The sequence below is a fragment of the Marmota monax genome, unplaced genomic scaffold (assembly GCF_021218885.2).
Source record: "Marmota monax isolate L192 unplaced genomic scaffold, Marmota_monax_Labrador192_F-V1.1 WCK01_AAM20220418_F8-fsc00171, whole genome shotgun sequence".
Taxonomy (NCBI): Eukaryota; Metazoa; Chordata; class Mammalia; order Rodentia; family Sciuridae; genus Marmota; species Marmota monax.
In genome coordinates, this window is record NW_026694658.1 from 1,082,875 (window position 1) to 1,105,453 (window position 22,579).

The window sequence follows — 22,579 nt, forward strand, 5'->3', positions numbered from 1 at the left end:
ACAGCAGCATTATTCACAATAGCCAAGCAGAGGAAGCAACCCAAGTGCTCAGCAATGGATGAATGGATAAATGAAATGTGATGTGGACATCCAACAGGGTGTTACTCAATCTTAAAAAAGAAGGAAATTCTGACACATATGACAACATGGATGGACTTTAAGGACATTATACTAAATGAGAAAAATCATAAAAAGATAAATACTTACGACTCCACCGGCAGGAGGTATTTAAAGTTGCCACACTCAGGGCTGGGGGCATAGCTCAGGGCTAAGACATGTGCCCACCACATTTAACCCTCAGCATCAATAACAATAATAATGATAATAAAGTTGTCGAACTCATACAAACAGGAAATAGAGTGATGTTTGTTAGATGCTGGGGTGGAGGGGAGCTGCTATTTAAAGGTGAGGCCCGGCATCATTGCACACGCCTGTAATCTCTGACTCAGGAGGCTGAGGCAGGAGGATGGCAAGTTGGAGGTCAGCCTCAGCAACTTAGCAAGTCCCTGTCTCAAAAATAAGATATAATAAAGTTATATAATATAAGTTTTTTAAGGTGAAAAAGATTACAGATCTTAACTCTAGTCGACTAGACACTTAAAAATGGTTATACTGAGTGGTAACAACAGCAAAGACTTTGGGGTCAGACAGACTTTGGTTTGTACTGTAGCTCTGTGGTTTCCTAGCTATGTGACCTGGGACTAGTTGACACACATCTCCAAGTCTCCCCAACTCATAGGGTTGTTGTGATCATAATGTCGCTTAAAAAAGCAGGTGACCTGCCTAGGACATAGACAGCAGTTTTATGAAATTCTATCATGTTCTGGAAAAAAAAATAAAAACAACATGTGTAGGGGCTACCCAGGTTGGAGCCCAGAGTTGGGGCAGCTGCCCACCCTAGGCTGACTGACCAGCCCCCTGCCACTCTGTATTCCCACTACCTCTCTGCCCCATTTCCTCCCACTGTTCTACCCTCCCCCACCCCTTTTTTTTTTGCTGACTTCCTGCTGTATCTGCAACACATAGTAGGTGCTCAGTAAATACTTATTAATTGACAATATGAGCTAAGCCTTGCCCTTCTGTCCTCAGAGGCCCTCTATCCTCAACCCTACTCCTATCCTGATGGGGTCTGCCACTTTAAGGATCCCCACTCCCAGGTCCTGGTAGGGGAGGGGGAGCCCCACTTTCCCTGCAGCCCCAGGGTCCCCAGCTGTCACTCCACCCCCGGCCTCAGCACCAATTCTGTCCATCAATACCAGCCTCTGGCAGCCACACTTGGACGCCCACCCCAATCAATAACCAGCAGCTGCCATCGATCAGCCCCCAGGGCAATGGGAGCTGGGGAAGAGGCAAGGAAAGGGACAGGCAGGAAGTGCAGACAGGGCCCAGAGAAGGGGCAGCCACAGGGAGCCCCTGTGACCCAGCCAGGCAGCAAAACTCAGAGGCAGAGATGAATGAATGAGGAGACCCCAGGCATGAGACGAGAAGGGCAGAGCAGCAGCCTCGCCTTGGAGGAGGGCTCCTGAGAAGGAGGAAGGAGGGACCAAGGGAGGGTTGGTGAAGGCCTACCTCAGACCAGGGACACCTTGGGCAAGCTCCAGGGCCACCCTGGGAGAAAGCAGTTCCTGGCTCCTCCTTACAGGGGGGACACTAAGCTCAGAGGTTAAGAAAACTCATGCAAAGCCTGCACCTGGAGGGTTAGTAGCAGAGCCAGGATTTGAACCCAGGTCTGGTGTCAGGAGTCGAGACTCTTGGCAGCATCCCACAGGAGCCCTGAGCGGTCATGGCCATTCTCCCAGCCTGGCCCCCCTCACCCCCATGCAGCCTAGCAGGAAGCCCAGCACGCCCCCATGCCCCACTTAGAGCTTGTCAAGATGGCTCTGGGGAGGAGGGCTGGGTGGGGGATGCAGAGGGCCTGCATAGGGAGGAGTGGAATGGGTGGGGATGCAGATCTGCTTGGTCTCAGCAGCAGCCTACTAGCTGGGGCGATTCTCTCCCCCCACTCCACTCCCTGCTCCCCTGGGCAAGTCACACATCCCTGCTGAGGTAAGTTGGTGAGAGCGCCAACTCCAAGCATCCCAAGGATTAAGTGAGATACCGTGGGCATGTGGCCAGTACATAATAAATGCATGTCCCATCATCGCCATCATCATGGCCATCACCAAATGGCTTCCCGGACTCATACCCACCAAGGTGACATTGTCTTAAGCATGTGTGTCAGCCTGGGGGGTCAGGTTTAGACAATCCAGCCCTGTGTGTGTAGCCCCATCTGTGGGAGGAGCCCCACAAGGTCTGGGTGCAGATGGTCTCAGCAGAGCCCAGGGGCTGAGGGGGGTCTACAGAGCATCCCCTCAGCCCCCAATTAGCTCCCTTGTTCAGGAGAATCAAGAGCAGCTGCGGCTGCTGGGTAATTTGACGTGCCTCCTCTGATGCTGTCTGGAAGTGGAAGGTCAAGGCCAGCTGGAAATGGGCTGAGAGACTTCCCCCTTCAACCCGATATAGAGAGGAGGAGGGCGATTCCATTAGTCCTAACCTCAGGATTCACTCCTGTGTCCAAGTGTCATTTTTAAACACGGGATGTGAGCCCAGCCATGTGCTGGGACCTGGGAAACTGATTCCCACCTTGATAATGGGGCTGGTGTGTGTGGGCGTGGCTTATGTGTCTGCAGGGCCTGAGGCGGTAGGGGGCCTTTTAGACTAGTTATATGGAGGGACCAAGTTCACTGTCTTTCCATTTTTGCTTTTTTTTCTTTTCTTTCTCTCTTTTATTTTTTTTTTCGGGGGGGGGGGCGGCGGTGGAGTACTGGGGATTAAACTGAGGGGCACTTGATCACTGAGTCACAACTCCAGCCCATAAGTTTGGTTTTTTAATACTGGGATTGAATGAAGGGCACTTCACCACTAAACTACATCCCAAATGCTTTTTATTTATTTATTTTTTATTTCTTTTATTGGGTACTGGGTATTGAACTCAGAGGCACTTGACCACTGAGCCACATCCCCAACCCTATTTTATATTTTATTTAGAGACAGAGTCTCACTAAGTTGCTTAGGGCCTCACTTTTGCTGAGGCTGGCTTTGAACTCATGATCCTCCTGCCTCAGCCTCCTGAGCCACTGGGATTACAGGCATGCACCACTGCACCTGGCTTCCATTTTTGCTTTCTAAGGGAAACAGTTCATGGACTTTATTTGAGGTCTCAGATAAACCACAAAAGGTACTCTTTTTCCTGGAGACTCCCTTCTGACACCCACAAACCATAGCAGAAAAGCTAGAAGCCTGAGGGGTCAGAGGTGCAGAAGGCCCAGGTACCACCTGTCCTCCCTCCCCAACAGCTGGGGAAGTGTGTCCTCTGAAAGTAATATCATGACAGCTGGGCAAGGGTAGGGGAGTGTAGTTCAGAGAAACCTTGTTTAGAAGCAGCCCCTGCAGAGCCCCAGGTATAAATCTCCTGGTCCCATTCAGCTCCTGGCCCCTCTTCTCAATATGGGAAAGAAGCTGGGCTGATCACTGGGATCAGAGCTCATGCCTTCCCTGCTTCTCGGGGACTTGCTAATGGTCCTCCTCTCTAACCCTGCCTCCCCTCTACCACCCCAGGCGTCTAAACAAGTTTCTGCATTTTAAAAGATGTTTCTGATTGCAGTTTGCCATAGTAAAATAATTGTTATCAGTTATTGAGGATTTACAATTTGTAGGGCACTCAGCTAACCCCTGAGGTACAGCATCAGCATTTTACAGAAAAGGCAAATTAATGTCCTAGAGGATAAGCAACTTGCCATCTAGGTAGCAAGCAAGAGGTGAGAGGGGATTGGAACCCAAGACAGGCACATTCGCACTATGTCATGCAGCCTTCCCAAGGAAGGAGATGAGGCCCGTGGCCGGGTTGGGATGATAGGACCCATGGACAGAACTCGATGAGGACTGGTAAAGGATGGGCCACGTGCGGAGGCACGGTCCCTGACCAGGCCTCTAGGACCCTCAGAAGAAGGGACAATGATGGCTTCCTGGTCAATAGCTGCCTCTCCTGGCATAAAAACCCCTCCATGCACATCTGGAGCATAGACCCCAGAAAGTGAGGGACACTGAGCTCAGGGCTGGGCGGGAGGCAGTTAGAACTTTCTGGACGCCTCTCCTAGCAGGATGAGCCAAGACCACTAGGGAGGTGTTAATGAAACAGGGAAGCTGTGAACAGACCCAGGAGTGATTCCAATCTGACACCTCTACCCCAGCCCCCATCAGTAATGAGCTGGGACCTGCCCTTCTCCCCAGAGAGGGGTGAGGGAAGAAGTCCATCTCTGTAGATTCAGAAGCACTGACCCCTCCCCCACACATCACCATCATCTTCATTATTACTACTTGCACTGCAGTAAATAGCTCACATTTATTGAGCACCTACTAATGTGTCCCAGGCACTGCTGATCTTTTTTATAATCCTATTATTAATCCTCACCTATAAACCTTAAACCTCTATGGTAAATAGTATTCTTATCTCCATTTTATGGATGAAGAAACTGAGGCTCCATCAGGTTAAGTGACTCTCGACTAAAGCAGAACAGACACTGGGACCCGGGACTGACTCAGAAGTCTGTGTTCTTTGTGCTTTTGGTAAAGCCCCTGACACACGCCCACACGGACCCCACACGGAAGGCACATCTGTGTGGCTCCGTAGCTGGAGCTGGAGTGGTGGGGAAAGGCAGCATGTCCACTGTGTGTCCCCCATCTGTGCTCTCAAGTTTCTTTTCCACATGTGTGCAGTGAGAATTGGGGTGGGGCGGGGGACTCCAGTTCTGCCCACTTCCGGGAAAGCAAAGAGAGAAGGGTTTTGACTGGGGAGGGCTGAGGAAGAGGGCAGGGGCTGCTGGGCAGATGCATGCCTCCCAGCTGCAGGAAGGAGCCAGGCCTCTCTGTGAGTGGAGCGCCATGTTTGTAAACATCATTAATCAGGGATTAGCAGATGGGCGTGCTAATTGCACCTGTGCAAGTGAGAGACCTCAAGGTTGATTACATTTACAAACTGTGGGGCTCCCTGGCGCCTGACCCTGCGGGAATGATGTGTGTGTGAGAGGGTCTAGTTTAGCCTTCTGGCAAAAGATGCCAGCTCTGGAGGGGGCTCAAGGTGCTGGCCCCTCTTCAGCTGCTCTGAGGATACCAGAGGCTCTTCTCTTGGGGGTGGGGAAGTGATGGTGCATTTTGGCTGAAATGGGCCCCACCGCCTGGAAGAAAAGCACAGCTGCTCCCTGACCTCAGAGTCTGCATTTAGGTGTCCCAAGGAAGAGTTGCCATCCTCCTCCAGGCTTGGGGTGGAGGGCTTTCTGTAATGACCTCTTTGAATCCAGACCAATTTGAAGTGGATACTGTTGTGATCTCCATGTTTGTAGATGATGAAAACAAAGGCTGCCAACTGAGGGGACTGTCCATATCTCCATGACTGCGAGTCAGAGCTGGAACTCCAACAAAGCCCTGTTGAACAGCCATGGCCCTGCTCTGAACCAATGCTGTTCTCTCTGATTTTATCTCAGCCAACTTCTAGGTTCCGTGTGGGGCTTGGTCAAGAGAGCAGAGCGGACTTTGTACCCCACAGGGAGGGAGCACTGGGATATCTGTGTTTTTTGTCACGTGTATGGCAGGGTTCTGCAGAGAAACCAACAGGGTGCATGTGTACCTGTGTTTAAAGAGATTATATGGAACTGGCTCATGCAATTATGGAGGAGGGCAAGTCCCAAGATCTGCAGGGTGAGTCAGCCAGCTGGAAACCCAAGAGGTCGATGGCATAGCTCCCATCCAAAGGTCAGTAGGCTGAAAAATCAGGAGGAGTTTTTCCCCCTGAGTCTGAAGGCAGGAATTCTTTTGCCTGGGGAATGGTCAGCCTTTTGTTTTATTCAGGCTCTCAACTGACTAGATGTGGCCCACCACATTAGGGAGGGTAGTCTGCTTTACACTGCTGATTCAAATCTTAATTTCTTCCACAAACGCCCTCATAGAAACACCCAGAATAATGTTTGACCCAAACCTGGGTAACCCATGCTCCAGTCGAATTGACACAAAATCAACCATCACATCAGAGTTTGTACTAATGTGTTAGTCCTGGGTTAGTCCTGGGGTGCCCAGTCCTTTAGCTTACAGATCATCTTTGTCCCCCCTGGTGCTGGGATCAAACCCAGGGCCTAGAACACTCTAGTCAAGCGCTCTACACCCCAGAACAATAGGACATTTTTACTGATAACTTTTATTTCTAATTTCCCTCCTGGGAAAGGGGTAGAGAGAGCTGGTCGGAATGGCACCATCCCTAATCTACAGATGAGGAGTCTGGGAAGCTAAGTAGTATGTCATGGAGCCGAGACCGGAAAGCACATCTTCCAAAGACCCTAAGGGACAGATGAAGCATCATCCTGGCCCAAACTTTCAAGCATGAGCTCAAAGACACAGGCGTGAACATGGAGCATTGCTTGGACATGAAGCGTGGTGCAAAGCGCAAGGGAGTCTCAGACCCCAGTGGTACACTATCAACTGGGAGCTTTAAGAAATACTGAAACCTGGTTCCTTCCCCAGAGATCGTTTCTTAGGGGCTGGTCCTTCTGGGTATTTAGAATGCTAAGAGTTCTCTCTCTCTCTGGCCCCATGGCTGCAAGGTTCCACCAAAGTTAAAAAATTTTAAATAAGTAAAAATAGTAACTTAAAAAGTTAAAAATCACTACACCTGGCTCTTGGTCAAGGGTGCAGGGGTGGCAGAGGCATCCTAGTATCTGCTGCGCTCAAGCTCAGCAGAGGTCAGAACCTGTGTGGCAGTTAGGATCAGAAAGTTCCAGAGGGGACAGATGCTAGTAGGGAAGAGTCGAGCTTATGAAGGGGCTTTGTCCTCTTTCTTGAGATGAAAAACTATGGGCTGGGGATGTGGCTCAAGCAGTGACGTGCTTGCCTGGCATGCATGGGGCGCTGGGTTCAATCCTCAGCACCCCATAAAGATATTGTGTCCATTGAAAAATAAATATTAAAAAAAATTCTCTCTCTTCTCTCTCCTCTCAAAAAAAAAAATTAAAAAAGAAAAACTATGACTTTAAAATGATCTTGGGAACTTTTTAAGGAAATTCAAATCTTGTTCTAAATTGGCATTGCCCTCACAATTGCAAGCTAAATCCACAGCAGATGGGAGTCCAGAAGAAAAAGATGGAACTATTTATTGAGCATCTACTACATATGAAATACTGAATTCCTGTTGCTCTCCATATCCTCTCAGGAATCCAGCAAGTAGTATTATTTCCATCATGGAGGAGTTGACTGTTGCTCAGGTGTGTAGGGAACTTGCCTCAAATCACAGTGACCAGGATTACAACTTAGGGATTGCTGCTCTGCCAACCTGTGCTCCAGTGCAGTGGTTCTCAACCAGAGATGATGTGGAGATGTTGAGACAGCTCCGTTTTCATAACAGGGGACAGGAGGGCAGTGCTACTGGAGGGCAGTGCTACTGGTATCTAGTGCCTAGAAGCCAGGAATGCTGCTAAACGTCCTATAACGCTCGGGACAGTTCTCACGGCAAAGAATTAATTATCTGGTCCCAAGTGGCAGTAGTGCCAAGGTTGAGAGGCACTGCTCTGGTGGCCCTTAGCCATGGCTGCAGGTTAGACTCATCTAGGGGCAGGGGGACAGTTTAGAAAGCCTGATGATCAGGATGCACCTAGACCTCTGAAAGGGCACTCTGGCAGCAGTGTTGGGCTTGTTTCTTTCTTCCTTTTTAAAGAATTTAACCTTTATTTATCTGTTGTTGTTTTTATGTGGTGCTGAGAATCGCATTCTGCATTACTCAGGCTGTGGCTTCTGCACCACTTGTGGGGCCTCGGTGAAGGCACACCAAATCTGTCTGGCTTGCACAATAAGTAGCAATCCCGTCCCCACCACCCCACACTCAGGGCAGGGGCATTGCTTCTATGAGTGGTGTGTATGTGTATGGGGGAGGGGGTGTCACTGCTAATTTTTTGATTCTAATGGAACTGCAGCCGGAAGTCTCTCCAGGTGGCTGCAAAAGCTTTCCAGAACTGTGGACCAAAGAGCGAGGCTGCCACCTAATGGACGAATTGGGACAAATCAGCCCATTCATGGAGTGCTTAATGGATGATACCAGGTGATGTTTTATTTGCTCCTCACAACAACCCTGTGAGGTAGGTAGGTGCAGACCAAGGTCCTGGGCACCACAAGATGAAGACATGTACTTAAGGCCCACATGGGGACAGTCCTTGATTTGTACTTCGTCTATCCCACAGGAAGGCCTCGGCCTCCCTCCACATCCTCACACTCAACATTCGCCACAGGCAACACCTGGTCAGGAGCAGTTGGACCCTGGACTGGGCTGCCTGATTCCCTTCTGAAGCCTCAACTTCCACTCGACTTTTGCTGTAGCCCATCCTGGAAATCACCAAACTACATCTTCAACTGCAGGTCCACAGCAAAATAGGAGACTGAACTCCTCCGGTCTTTACTGCAGGGTCCCCGGCCATACAGTTAATGACTGACATCAAGGAACAGGGGCTTGGGTGTACACTCCAGAAGGGGTGCCAGCAGGCCAGACCTGGGGATGTGTGTGCAACTGTCCTGGCACCATCACGTGCACTTCGTGGACAGCCCCCTAAGCCCCCATTTGCCTCTCTTTTTCTGATCCTGAAGACGATTCTGGGTGCTGAGCGACTCAGAGTCCTTTGGACATAGCTGGTGGTTCTTGTGGGTCTTCTCTGTCTTCTCCACTGCATGGAAACCTTTCCTCTGGCTGCAAATGGAGTGAAGAAGAATTCCTGCACCGACAGACGAGGGAAAGAGACTGAGGGAGGAAGGTATATGTACGGGGAGCCTTGACCCATGCCAGGCTCTCCCTCACTTCATCCCTAAAGGACGTATTCTCCCCATTTTGCACACGAAGCAACTGACACAGAAGGACCAGGTAGCTTATTTAGAATTCAGTCAGAAAATGGGATGGGAGAAAAGCAGCACTTGTGTGGTTAGAGGCCATCAGGAAAGGGAAGAAGCTGACTCACCTGCAGCCACGGACACATTCAAGGACTCGAGTCCGGGAGGCAGCTGGCGCCCTGGCAGAATGGTAAGGAGGAGCTGACAGGAGGCCTGTACCTCCTGGGACAGACCAGAACCCTCGTTCCCTGCAGGGCACAGGGCAGAGGGTTAGGCAACCCAGCTAGACACAAAGTGCTCAGGAAACATGCATTGGAGCAAGAAGAGCAGGGACATCTACCTACCCAGCACGAGGAGAGTAGGCTGGTCCCAGAGGAACTCTAAGCAACTCATGATGGGGGTTTGGGAGGACTGCGAAACCTCAGGCCCCAGGCAGCCCACGGTGCCTGCCACAAGCCAGCCTTGCCGGGCTTTGGCCTGAAAGAGAAAACACTATGTTTTAGCTCACAAATCTCCATCAGAGCCCTGGGGAAATGGAGCCCAGTCTTCACCACATGTGCCCTTGCTTAAAGATGCATTCAGTTCTGTCAAGTTATTAAACACCTCGATCTGTTCAGGCTATTGTAGGCACCGAGAATGAGGCTGTGAACAAAAGAAACAGAACAGAATCCCAGCCTGTGGAAGGCCTTGTTGAAATGACACGTGAGTGTAGACATGGAGAGGATGAGGGGCGCCACGTGGACATCTGGGGGAAGAATGCTCTGAGCATTCTAGGAATGCAAAGGCCCAGAGGCCTTGCTTACCTGCACATGTGAGGAACAGTAAGGAGGCCACAGAACAAGGCTTACGTAAGGGAGGACCTTGAAAGCCACTGAAAGGATTTGGGCTTTTACTCTGAGATGCAAAAGCTTTGAAAGGTTTGGATAGAAAAGTAATATGGTCTGACTTACATTTCAACAGAATCACTCTGCCTGCCATGCTGAGAATCAGAACAGACGGAAGACCAGTGAGGCTTCTGCAACGAGTCAAGAGACAATGGTGCAGCCGGCAGTGGTGGAGGCTTGGGAGGCTGAGGCAGGAGGATCATGAGTTCAAAGCCAGACTCAGCAAAAGTGAGGCGCTAAGCAACTCAGTGAGACCCTGTCTCTAAATAACATACAAAATGGAACTGGGGATGTGGCTCAATGGCTGAGTGCCCGAGTACAATCCCTGGTACAAAAACAAGAGACAGAGACGATCGTGGCCTGGACTATGGTAGCAATGGAGAGTTTGAGCAGTGAAACTTTCACTGGCAATAACTCCAAGATAAAGCCAGTAGGATTTGGCCACAGGTGGAATGGGGGCATGGTATGAGAGCAGGAAGTCAAGGATGGCACCATGGTTTCTAGCCAAAGGGATAGAGTTGCCACAGTTGGACTGGGTAAGCTTCAGAAGGAAAGATACTCAGTTTTGAACATGTTGTTTGAAATGCCCACTAGGAATAAAAAAGAGCTTCAGAGGAGACAGGTAGATGAGTGAATCTGGAGTTCAGGGGTGAGAGCTGGGCTAGGGTACACATCTAGGAGGCATGTGAATATAGATGGTATTTAAAGCCATGAGACAAGATGAGATCAACAAAGTGAATATTCAGAAAAGAGATCCAGGGACTGAGATCTGGGAAAATTTAACGTTTGGGCATGAGGGAGTTGAGAAGGAATCACCAAAGTCAACTTCAAGAAAGAGCACAGTAGCCAAATGCAGTGGTGCACACCTGTAATCTCAGCAGCTGGGGAGGCTGAGGAAGAAGGACCGCAAGGTCAAAGCCAGCCTCAGCAACTTAGAGAGGCCCTAAGCAACTCAGTGAGGCCCTGTCTTTAATAAAATATAAAAAAAGGGCTGGGGATGTGGGTCAGTGGGTAATCACTCCTGGGTTCAATCTCCAGTACCAAAAAAAAAAGAAAGAACACAGTGATGGGGCTGGGGTTGTAGCTCAATGGTAAAGCACTTACCTGGCATGTGTGAGGCACTGGGTTTGATTCTCAGTACCACGTATAAATACATAAGTAAATAAATTATAAAGATCCATTGACAAATAACAACAAATTAAAAAGAAACAAAGAACACAGAACAGGAGAAAAATGAAATAGAATGGGCTGGTGGTACGGCTCAATGGTACAGCACCTGCCTCACATGGTGAGGCGCTAGGTTCAGTCCTCAGCACCACTGAGCATTTTAAAAGCCTAGGTGAATAAGGGGAGGAATATCACATGGAGGAAAGAGTGGTCATCTGTGCCAGATGTTGCAGATGGCTCATGTCAGATAAGGACTGAAACAGACCCTTGACTATAGCAACATGGAGGATACCGGTGACCTTGTCAAAGGCTTCAATTCAGCATGGGATTGAGGTCAGGAGAGAATGAGAACATCTGTGAATGTGACGAGAATGAAAGTGAGAAAATGGAGAAAAAAGAACTTGCTGGAGCAGTGTCTTTTAAGTGGGCAGGAAGGTCCGGGGCCCAGCACGGCCTTTGCTTGAGGCACCTCCAGTTCTTCCATGGTGACAGAAGGCAAGACAGCCCTATGGGCCAAGCTGCTGGTGGGAGGAGGCAGATGTCCTGAATGGAGCTTACGGAATCAGAGTGTTTGTGTTTTTTCAAGAGCTACTTGTTGAGAGGCTGGGGGTGAGGAAGGGAAACTTCATCTCCTACTAGGCTTGGCCAGAGTTCCTCTGAAGGGGACTCCCTGTAAGAAGGAATAGCCAGAAAACACTTCTGGGGATGTGCTGTTCAATGTAGTAGCCATGAGCCACATGTGACTACTAAGCAATGGAAATGTGACTACTCCAGGTAGATATGTGCTGTATGTGAAAACTGTTAAATGAGATGTAAAATATTAATGATATTTAAAATGATAATATTTTGGATATAATAGGGTAAGTTACTAAAATTAATTTCACCTTTCAACGTGGCTAGTAGAAAATATGAAGTTACTACGTGGCTGGCATTGTCTTTTTATTGTGCAACTTTGTTTCAGAGCTCTCCTTTTCAAGAGGGAATTTCTCACAGGACGACCGTCAGAGGGGCTGCCAAATGCAGTGCAATACTGCCCTCTTGTGGCCAGCAGGGGGAACAACTGAAAACGGACGGATAGAGGGACCACAGAAGTTCCTCCCTCAAGTTTACCCCTTCCTAGAAATCAAAGGCATACAGGTCCCCTTGTTCAATGATCCTTTCAAGCTGTGCCCCTACTCAAGGACCACAAATCTCCTGTTCCCCAGCTCCCCAGGGCTAAACAGCAAGCATCGCTTAAGACCTACATAGCAATGAGACACTGAAGTACCCTTAAAGAAGCGGGAAAGAAGACTGCCTGGGGAAGCGTGCTGGAGATTGAACCCGGGGCCTTGTGCTTGCTAAGCAAGTGCTCGACCACTGAGCCACATCTCTAGTCCAGGAGTGCAGCAAAGGGAACGATGCCAGAAAGACCCTAACTTCAGAACTTTTCTTTTGGTGGTTTTGAAAACTCCAGGACCCTTCCCTTCCCAATGGGATTTAGAAGGCCGTAGGAATCAATGCGCACACGCACCCTTCTCTCTCCTTCCACCATTCACTGCTTAAAAACGGTGGCTGAGCTAAGCTCATCTCTTTCTTTCCCGTTCCTTCCCCCTCTCCATTTACCTGTAAAAAACCTGCCAGGTCGTCAGTAGAGAACACATCCATCACCTCCATAGCCCCCGCACTGGCCTTGCTGACTACTGGAGTGAGCGGGCAGCTGTAAAGATTCCCGGCCCCAGCATTAGGTTGGTCAATCTCAAACCTGGCGCCCCACCCACCCCCGGGCTCCCAAGGGCTAGGGGTGCAAGTTCTGGCAAAGGGGAGGAACCACCCGAAGGCCAAGGTGCTTAGGAACTCGACTGCACCTCCAAGTTGGGTACATGGGGAATAAGGAGTGCCCGTGCCTGTTTCTCTGGCTTATAATGACTTTGTCCACTCCGAGGAAGTGAGCGGAGCGCAGGACAGCACCAAGATTCCGGGGATCCTGGAGCCCCTCAAGGACGAGGCACAGTTGCTGGTGGTTGTCGCCTGGGCTTACTTCCTCCGCTTCCCTGCAAGGCCGGGGCCGCAGCGGGCTCACCTCCATGCAGACGCCCTGGTGCACCTGGTGGCGGCACAGGGCGTCCAGTTTCTGCCGCCTGGGCCGCAGAACTGGGATGTCCCGAGCCTCCGCTTCCCGGAGCAGCTCGGCCCGCTCTCCCTGTAGTCCAGCCCTGCCGGCTTGGAGCAGGAGCCGGGCCACTCGGCGGCGGGCGGCTCGCAGAGCCAGGAGACACGGGGACAAGCCAAACAGAAGCTCTAGCCGCGGGGTCGGCGCCAAGTCATCCAGCCTCAGGCGGCTTAGTTCCTCCCCGCCAGGCCGCACCCCACGGGAGAAATGACGGGCCACCAGACGACCAGAGCAGTAACAGGTAGCGACCGTGAGGGTCGAGAGCAGCCCCATTGTGCGGGCCGTGCCGGGAAGCCCCCAGCTGCGTCCTGGCGAGGAGTCACCGCCACGTGCAGGTGAAGAGGACACAACGGCTGCTCTCAGGGACGAACAGACCCCACTACCAGCTCGGGGACTCCCTGAACCCGACAGCTGAGCCACACAGTCCCCGCCCACCCTCCACCCCTCCGCGATTTCCACGTGGGTCCTGCGCTTCCGGGTTCCGGCAGCCCCACCCCCTGCCCCACGACGCACTGCGCATGCCGGATCGCCAGGACGTGCCCACAGCGCTCTCTGCAGGGCTGGATGAGCCGAGAGCGCCACCCACAGCGGAGAGCTGGCGGACCCGCAGTGAGGCTGAGCGGGCTTTGCGGCTGTCCCCGGATAACTCCCAAGAGCGCGGGGGCCGGGCGCGTTCGGCCACACACTAGCAAATGAGAATTCACGGAACAGGTTGGCCTTCCTCCTGTTCAACCAAGTCAGTCTTGATGCCTCTCTCCCCACATCCAGGCGCGTCCCATTTGGGGACTTTTCCCAGAGGCTTCTCCTTGTCAGACCTCATCACCAATTAATAGGACCCCAACCATACTTCCCAAACCTTGGCCGCTCATTCTCTTCCCAAGTCATCTCTCGGCCTCTCATGTCCCTGATGACTAGCCCAACTGATGCATTACTACAGGTAATGGCTGGACTCCTTTGCTCAATGCTCAGATCCCTAGTGACCCAGGACACACCTCTTCTCTCTCTCACACACACACACACACGCACGCACACAGGACCTTTTTTTCTCATTAATTTTAGTCTTGCTGTGTTGCCCCGGCTAGCCTCGAACTCATCTCCTCCTGCCTCAACCTTCCATATATTCATTCAGTCCCATCTTGCTCCTACACTGTTTGTTGTTTCGTTTTTGATACCAGGGATTGAACCCAGGGGAGCTTTACCACTGAGCCACATCCTCAGCCCCTTTTATTTTTTGAGACAGGGTCTCATTGAGTTGCTCAGGGCCTTGCAAAATTGCTGAGGCTGGCCACCAATTTGCCATCTCCTGCCTCAGCCTCTGGACTTGCTGAGATCACAGATGCTCCCACTACATCCGTCCTGTTCTTAGTTTTTAGCGTGCTATTCACACAGCACTGCACACCCTGTTTGTCTTCTCTTTGTCTTTAGCAAACTCCTCTCCATTTTTAAAACCCAACCCAAACTTCTCCTGCTCCCTAAGGTAATCCACAGTCCAGAAGTGATGTCCCACATCCACCCATGTGAAAGAAATTCTGAGACACAAACCATTTGGATCACAGAGGAGGAAGAATTGAAAGACATTCCTGAAGTTCAGGTTGGTTGTGATTTTCCTTTTTTAATTATCACAGTGAAATCTACTGGGAGTCAGGCCCTGGGATTCTGCTCTTATAGTCAGAGTGGAGGGATGGTCCCACTCGAAGCACAGAAACCTAGATTGGGCTGGAGAGCTGGAAAGGGGAAGGGAAGGGGAAGCAGTGGGGCAGGGAGAGAAGGAAAGCTGGAGCCCTGGGTAACCATTTAGATGTAAGGTGAGGGCCTCTCTCTGCCACTCCAACCTTGAAGGGCAGAGATTGGGATGCAAGAAGATGGGGGAGCCCCCCTTTTGGCCATATCCCCTTTGCCAGTTCAAAGGGAAGCCTGAGGAGAGCAAAGGTGAAGGAGACCAAGGAGGAAACTCACAGCGTGTTAACAGGAAAAGCAATGAGGGCCCCCACCTCCTCTCCCCAGCCCATTTTTCACATTTGCAGTGGAAATGATTTGACAAGATATTAAAACTTCAAACAAAATTTCTAGCCCTTGGGGTAGAGACAGAAATCAACACCTAAAATCCAGACGCAGGAGCCAAGCCATCAGGAGTAGGGAGGGAAGGAAGAGGTCCCACAGGACACTAGACCACCTGCTCTGTGGGCCTCATCTGGATGTCTCCAATCTGTGGAAGGCACAAGGCTTGAGGCAGCCAGGACACTCCCCACCCCTTAAAGCCTCCCTGCTCCCCTCCTGTGGGGATGGTTGGGCTCTTCCAGGGGGTGGACAGTCAAAGCCAAACTCACCTGGACATGTGGGGGGCTGCTGAGGACATAGATGACAGCCTCAGCCACATCCTCAGGTTTGAGACACTGAGAGTACCAGGGGAAAGGTTGAGACAAGGAGAGAACGGACCCAAGTTCTTTCCCACCACTGAGGTCCTCTCCAGTGTCCACGTTCCCACCCCAACCCTCCAGGAGGGGTGACAAACTGGACCGAAGGGTGGAGACTGAGGCCAGGGTTCCCTGTCTTAACTTAGGGATTGGGTGCCTTTACCAGGCCCAGAGGGAAGCCCACCTTCATGACTTCATAGGTAGCAGCTGCTTTTTCAGGGTCCTTGTCATGGAGTCTGAAGGCAAACTGGGTCTCCACCACACCTGGAGAAATGCACTGGGCCAACAGAAGGGCCTAATCAGAGGGTGAGCTTTTCAAGGCCTTGGGGAGGTTGGGAGGAAAGGATGGAGGTCGCAGGGCCCCAACTTCCATGGTGATGGCAGCCCAGTGTCCAGCAAACACACCCTCCCTCCAAAGGTGCCACTGTCAAAGATCACATGTTCCCTACCATGAACAGAGCATCTTCCTATATCTCAGCTAAATGACTGACAAAATGGCATTTCTTAAAGGCTCCTAAACATTAGGTGGAAAGAGGGAAGGAGAAAGAGGAATGAAACTCCACATTTTACAAATAAGACTGAAGCTTGGAGAGATCCAGTGACTTGCCCAAGATAATGTAGCCTTCAAGGAAAGAGCCTAGAGTTGTGGCATCCAGCCATTGTGTACCTGGTTTCCCACAATCCCTGGCTTTCCCCTAGTTTCACTCAAGCATGTTCCCAAGTCAGCCCTCTACTGGTTACTGGTGAAATGAAGAATCTCAAGAGCTGAGCAAGGCCATGCAAGGAGCAACAGAGCCCAGGGGTTCTGTACCCAGTCCACTCCCACAGACTTGAAACACCCACCCTGACCATGAGCTTCTGGGCAGCATGTGACAGGAGGGCCTCTGCCCACCCCATCCCCACCAAGCCTAGGCCACAGCCTCACCGTGGCTCGAATGTGGGTCTGGGCCTCCCGAAGCTCTTGTCTCAATCCCTCAGTCAGCGCAGTGACGGTGTATTTGGTTGCACTATAGAAATGGGTCGCAGAGTTGGGTGGGACTCGGTGACCAGACATGCTGGGTGGAAAGAGGGAAGGAGAAAGAGGAGTGAAACTCCACAGAAACAGGCAGTGAATGCCCTCTGCCATCCTGGTCAACCCCATACCCAGAGGCCAATGGGAAAACATCTAAAGTGGAATTCTGTGGTAACCCCCACAGCCCACTGAATCTAACTTTTTTTTTGGCAGGGGGTACTAGGGATTGAACCCAGGGGCACTTGGCCACTGAGCCATATCCCCAGCCCTTTTTTGTATTTTATTTAGAGACAAGGTCTCACTGAGTTGCTTAGCATCTCGCCATTGCTGAGGCTGGCTTTGAACTTGCAATCCTCCTGCCTCAGCCTCCAGAGCCTCTGGGATTACAGGTGTGTGCCACCATGCCTGGGTGAATCCTGGAATATCTCCAGAAGCAGGAATAGGCCATGTCACCACTCAGGATGGGGTCTCCCCAAAGGTTGAGCCTATGTAGTCTTTCTCTGTGCCACCTGCCACCTGTATAGGATATTCATCCTAGCACCTGAAGACAGGATGTGTGCAGTCCCAGGAGAGTTCCGGAGTTTGGCTGCAGAGGGAAGGGGCTAGACTGCCCATTCTGGCCAAGCAGGGACTAGCACTTTCTCTCATTGGAATTGCACCTTCTGGATATTTTCCCACCAAGGAAACTGAAGTCCAAAGAGGTCAAGTGAGCAGCAGCAGATCACCCACCCTGGAGGGCAAGTGATGACTTCAGTTTTCTGTGTAGGCCACCAGCCCTCACCTGTTGATGTTAATGATGTGCCCGTCATCCACATTCCGCTCCTTCATGGACTGGTAGGCTTCCCGTGTACAGATGCTGAGAGCCAGCACGTTTACCTGTAGGCCAGGGAGGGCAGTGGGGTATCTCCAGCTTGGGCCTGACAAAGCAGGTGACAGAACCAGAGCCCAATGGCAGGCCAAGGGCACCCTATCTTCTCCATAGGTTCCCCTCCACTAAAAGCTGCCTCCCACCAGACGATGGCAAAGGTAGCTCCTCTTGGTTGGCCTCATCACCCCCAAATGTAAATCCCTCAAACCCATCCAGACCTGGGAGACCATTTTGGCTATCCCTGCTGTACAAGAAAGAACCTGCCTTAATAATCATTTCCTTTTCTTCCCCCAAATAGCCAACCTTCTCAGGGACAGTGTCCCTGTCCCTGCTCCTTCCCCAACCAACTGAAAACCTTCCTAAAATGTCTTTAAACTCTCTTTCTCCAAGAAGGCACCCCAGCCTTTCCTGCCATCCACAGCCATCTTCCTCCCTTGAGACCATGAGTGTCAAGGGGAAGCCCGCCTTTATACCTGTCTTTAACCTGGGTCCCATCCCAGAGCCCAGGTGCAGAGACTCTTCAGAGGGTGGGGTCACTGCCACTCCTGCTCTCTATGGCAGAGGTGACCCCAAGTCCCCACTTTCATGGAGCAGAGGTCTAAAGCAGTGTCTGCTGTGGAGCGCCTGCCTGACTCCACCCTTTAGCTTCATCCCCAGGACAAGCAGAGTTTTCAGCAACTCCTCACACCTCCCCTCTTGCACAGAAAGGGAACAGCTGACAGATTTCTTTATCAGGTGTCTGAGTCAAAAATCAGGACAGACCACCCTTAGTGTGGACCCCCCTTGGTGCTTAGGGCAGCAGCAGGAGTTGGAAGCAGGAAAATCAGCCTTGTTTCTCCCCTTCTTATAAGTGTGGGGTTGTGGTTTAGATGGAGGAGGAAAAATGGATTCCCTGGGACCATGTGAGGAAATCTCCCAGGTCTTTGGGTTTTGGGGCAGGGGAGAGAAGATGCTTTCTTAGGATGATCCTAGTAAACTTAGGCAATCTTCAAGTTGAAAGGGACCTTTGGGACTTAATAAGTCCCTTCTTTAACAGATGGGCAAGTTGAGGTCAAGGTTTAGAGACCCACTTGCTGCAGGTAAGAGCCATGACCATGATCTCCCCGGAAGACTCTGAGAACAGGGCTTCATTTTTATTGTTCATTCCTTCATTTCCAGATCCAAGCATCTACTAGATACTAAACCTATTGATACCAGACGTGGAAAGGATTGTGGGGGAAAGAAGCATCCTGTTTAGACATTGCTTTCAACTTCTCCAAACACTGTCATATTCTAATGTCATCCCATAACATCACTCTTACTACATAGATATCCTATCCCCAACAGCCCTCCAGCTCATAGGCCCCTGGCTCTGGCTCTCCTCCCTACCCAGACCCCAGGCCTGGACCCCTTACGTTGAACATGTTCTTCCAACCGCTGGTGCTGCCTGAGAGCAGGGTGTCAGGCCGGGCCAGGCCAGCATTGTTGATGCAGATGTCCACACCACCATGCTGAGAGCGCACAGCTGAGAACATGGAGAGGATGTCCTCCTCATTTGACAGGTCACATCTGTAGGGGATCAAAGTCCCGGGGTAGCCTGCACTCTTACATTCAGCAGCCAGCTCCTATGAAACCCAACAGGGGTCTCACTGGGGTGAGCTGCACATTCCCATACCCCCCCACCTGGAGTTGTACCTCCCTCCTTGTCACCACTCATAGGACTCTGTCCTTTGGCAGCCACTTTTGGCCACATAGATGGGCTGCCCATCCCCCAAAGCTTGTCCTCCTTGGTCAAAGTCCAGAGGGTGAGGGCACTCCCTGAGTGAGGGAGGGGGAAAGTTGAGTGGATCATCAGAAGAAGGAACCTCACGTATAAACTCAAGTTTTCAATTCTAAGGAGGAAGAAACAAGGCAGGGATCCTAGGAATGGGGTGGGGAATCCTCTTTTCAGCCTCTTCACAAGAATACCTCCTCTGCCCGCAAGTAGGATGCACCTTTTGCCCTACTTCATGCTTCTTCCACAAGTCACTGAGCTGGCTATCCAAGGTGTCAGTTCTCTCCTCCCCACTGATATCAATCGATCCCTCTCAGAAAGGCTCATCTCCAAACCATTACCCTCCCTTGCAGTCAGTTTGGCAAAACTCAAAGGTGTGTTCTCACACCTACACCTTCCATTGAAGCCCAGCTGCCCACCTCCTCTTTCCCTCTACCTCCAGAAGGGGTAAGGATGTCAGGACAGATTGTTTATTCCTCTAACCCCTGGTACACCTCCCTCTACCCCCATGTTTCCCTGGAGATTATGAGGCAAGTAGGTGGCAGGTGGTAGGTGACAGGTGACACAGGGCACCCTCTACGCAACTCCAGAGGATGTACCTGAGAAAGCAAAGCCAGTGAAAGACAGCTGTGAGGGAGTTGATATTCAGAAGAAAGAAGAAAACAGGCTGCATAGCCTAGAAGGCATTTGAGATTTGTGAAGGTGATATGTGGTGGGGGTAGTGGGTACCTAGAGGAAGGCCAGCTTGGCCAGCTGCCTTAGCCTGGAGCCCCTTCCTCCTCCCAAACCAAGCTAGGAATAAAGGGTTGAATCAGGTGACTGGAGAAATTCATTTCTGCTCTTTCTGTGAGTCTTCTGGGACTCAAACACCCTCTCTGCCTGATTTTATTGCTCAGAACCACCTCAGGAAATAGAGTTTCTCTTTGAAGAAAGCCAAAACCCAAAGTCTGCTCTAATATCCATGAATTAACCAATCAATAAAAGCAGACTATGGGTAAGAAAGCCTGGAATTTGGGGATCCTCTTTAGAAAAGTTTCCACACCAACCCCAAACCTCAGTCCTGGGTCAAACATTCAAAACCTCTAGCTCCTGCTCAGCAGAGGACCAAAGGAAGCCAACCTGCCCCAGCACACAACGTCCCCCTTTTTTCAGGGGCTGAGAACTGATTTCTCTATTGCTGTCTTCTCACTGCGCCTCCTTCACCTACTCTCAAAACCAAACTGAAACCCCTCACAGCAGGAGCATTCTCCAGTCATGATAGAGAGTCATTCTTGGAGCTGCATGATCAACCTGGGGATCCTCTTGGGATTCAGGGTTCCCCTTTCCTGCTAGCTTGGGGTATATAGGAAAGCAAGAGTGGCTTCAGAATTAGGGGATTCTGTTCAATCCCTGATCTCTAGGTTCCAAAGCTAGGGCTGGGCCCTGAGCTTATTCTAAGAAAAGAAAGGGAGAGGCAGAGTGGGGCAATGATGGAGCCAGGTGACCTTAGGATTATCTGGGAGGTTATAAAAAGTACCTTTGATCAGCAGCAGGGGAGGGGAACCTTCCTTCCTGTATACCTTCTCCCTCTGTCCCCACCCAAGGCCTCCTGATCTTCTTTCTACCTGGAGACTTTGAGCGATGGTGGAGATAGTGTCCTACAACTAAGCACTAGTCCACGCCTTGAGAGTGGTCTTGCCAGGGCAAATCCAGATAACCTGTAATGGAAATTTCTCGTCTCCTTCCTCCCTGCCCCAAATAGCCAAGTTCATTTCCTTTCTGAGCCCTTGTCACTCATAACTCTGGGGGTTTCCAACCCCATGTTAAGAGAAAAACCAGAAGTTCTGCTGGATCTACATTGTTTTATCCCCTCAGAGTTTACATATTTGACACCCTGTTTCATCTACTCAGTCCCACCTGGGGAACTTAACTGGAGAAAAGTGTACCAGTAAATATTGCATTCATCCCTCTTGCCTGTGGGGCATGGGTTAACTTTCAGACTTGGGGGAGGTAGGGCGTTCTTCAGAAGAGACCCCACCCTAATCCTCCTCAGTCCTGGATCAAACTTTCAAAATCTCCAGCTCCTGTTCTTCTTCAGGCCAGCACTTTGCCTGGTGCGACGGGTGAGGTCTGGAGACCAGAAGCCAACCAGCCACTAAGGTTAGAAAGCTTGCTATTTTTCTGCCTGCCTACCTAGCCCCTGACCTCAGGCTTCCCCTTCCCTCAGGCCAATATTCTGGGCCGGAGGGTGCCCAGGAGGGGATAGCAGAAGAGAATACCACGGGTGGCTCAGACTTGGTACAATGGAGCAGGGGGTTGTTAGGAGTAACTGGCCCCTTTAAAGACCGGACTTAGAAGGTAGAAGCCTCCCATTAGGCATCTGAGAGACCTCTTCTACCAGGCAACTCCTGCTCCCAAGCCTGTTGCAAAAGGTCCCTTGATTTCAGGCAAGTGAGGATAGGGTCATAGCCAGGCTCCGGCTACTCCTCCTCACCAACCCGGAGTCCTACCCCGCGGAAACGATGTCCTCCAGAGTCTCCGCTCTCCGGCGGGCCTTACCTCAATGTTGCCCACGGTGCGGGCACAACCCACCACCTTCAATCCCTGCTGGACCAAGGCCCGGGCTACCGCTGCGCCGATGCCCCCAGAGGCTCCGGTCACCAGGGCCAGCCGGCCGCGCCACCGCTCCATGCCGGCTCTGGCCATAATCCCTAGCTTCCCGCCCACCTCGCTCGGGGAACAGGGCACTAGAATCTCTGAGCTTAGTCCCGCGTCGCCAAGGCTCTGCCGCTCTTCCGTTATTGCGGCGGTAGCCGCCTCCAAGCTGCGGGCGTCGGCGCCGCACTTCGACCCACCCCCAAGCGGGCCGGCCGCGAGCCAGGACTCCGCCCTCCAGTCCTCAGCTCCCGGCCACATCCTGCCGGAGGTCGGCCGAGGCCTGGTCGCCCCGCCCTTCCTGTCCCGCCCCCTCCGCGGCCTCCGGAAACTGTACGTTCCGCGGTGCGGGCGGGCGCGGTAGGGTCCTGCTTCCAGTGTGAGCTTTACCCGCTTGCGTCAAGAAAACTTAAGCCAAACGGGGAATTTCTCTAGACCAGAGGACACATACATACATGGCCTCTTGTTCAGTCTTCTTTCCCTGTTCCTGATCCTGGGAAAGCCAAAATGAGGCTATAAGAGCGCTTGAGGTGACTCCAGCACCCTTACCAACAGTCTATGACTGATGGAGATGATGGAGTCCCGGAAAGGTCAAGTGTCCCCCGCTACCCGATACCTTGGCTTTATAGCCAGGGAGAACTAAATGATTAAAAATTGAAATAACCGCAAGGGCCACTTGGGGGATTTTGCTCCCAAGTGGCCCTACTGTCTCCAACTGTCCTGGAACTGCCTTCCCCACATTGTAGCAGTCGTCAAGATGCATACCACAGATTACAGCAAGAGATAACAACTGTACTGAATGCTTA

The 22,579-nt window shown here is 51.4% G+C and overlaps 2 protein-coding genes across 4 annotated transcripts; both read right to left on the minus strand.

The window, feature by feature from the left end:
* Positions 1–8,103: 8,103 nt before the first annotated feature.
* Positions 8,104–13,542, minus strand: Mrm1 (mitochondrial rRNA methyltransferase 1). Of its 2 annotated transcripts, none has more exons than XM_046423224.2 (5): positions 12,827–13,542; positions 12,546–12,639; positions 9,237–9,369; positions 9,021–9,071; positions 8,104–8,780 (listed from the first exon to the last, which is right to left on the minus strand). In XM_046423224.2, exons 1-5 carry the CDS (start codon positions 13,363–13,365, stop codon positions 8,593–8,595), a joined length of 1,005 nt encoding a protein of 334 aa, XP_046279180.1. In that variant the 5' UTR covers positions 13,366–13,542; the 3' UTR covers positions 8,104–8,592. The 2 variants fall into 2 exon arrangements, with proteins under 2 accessions (XP_046279180.1, XP_046279179.1); XM_046423223.2 differs by having other exon boundaries at positions 9,021–9,140; positions 12,827–13,541.
* A 1,136-nt stretch (positions 13,543–14,678) lies between these two features.
* Dhrs11 (dehydrogenase/reductase 11) lies at positions 14,679–21,999 on the minus strand. Of its 2 annotated transcripts, XM_046423225.2 has the most exons (7): positions 21,678–21,998; positions 18,781–18,990; positions 17,300–17,394; positions 16,432–16,561; positions 15,691–15,783; positions 15,420–15,485; positions 14,679–15,298 (listed from the first exon to the last, which is right to left on the minus strand). In XM_046423225.2, the coding sequence occupies exons 1-7, from the start codon at positions 21,822–21,824 to the stop codon at positions 15,257–15,259; spliced, it is 783 nt and encodes a 260-aa protein (XP_046279181.1). In that variant the 5' UTR covers positions 21,825–21,998; the 3' UTR covers positions 14,679–15,256. The 2 variants fall into 2 exon arrangements, with proteins under 2 accessions (XP_046279181.1, XP_046279182.1); XM_046423226.2 differs by lacking the exon at positions 15,420–15,485 and having other exon boundaries at positions 21,678–21,999.
* Between the last annotated feature and the right edge of the window lie 580 nt (positions 22,000–22,579).

Coding starts and splice junctions, on each gene's coding strand:
- Mrm1 (XM_046423223.2), bottom strand. CDS start 13,365: ATGGGGCTGCTCTCGACCCTCACGGTCGCTACCTGTTACTGCTCTGGT. Junction 9,370..12,545: donor ACCTGGCAGGTTTTTTACAG/GTAAATGGAGAG, acceptor TTTCTCTTTCAG/GCCAAAGCCCGGCAAGGCTG. Junction 9,141..9,236: donor GCCTACTCTCCTCGTGCTGG/GTAGGTAGATGT, acceptor TGTGCCCTGCAG/GGAACGAGGGTTCTGGTCTG.
- Dhrs11 (XM_046423225.2), bottom strand. CDS start 21,824: ATGGCCAGAGCCGGCATGGAGCGGTGGCGCGGCCGGCTGGCCCTGGTG. Junction 18,991..21,677: donor GCACCGTGGGCAACATTGAG/GTAAGGCCCGCC, acceptor TGGGTTTCATAG/GAGCTGGCTGCTGAATGTAA. Junction 17,395..18,780: donor GTTGGAAGAACATGTTCAAC/GTAAGGGGTCCA, acceptor CCTGGCCTACAG/GTAAACGTGCTGGCTCTCAG.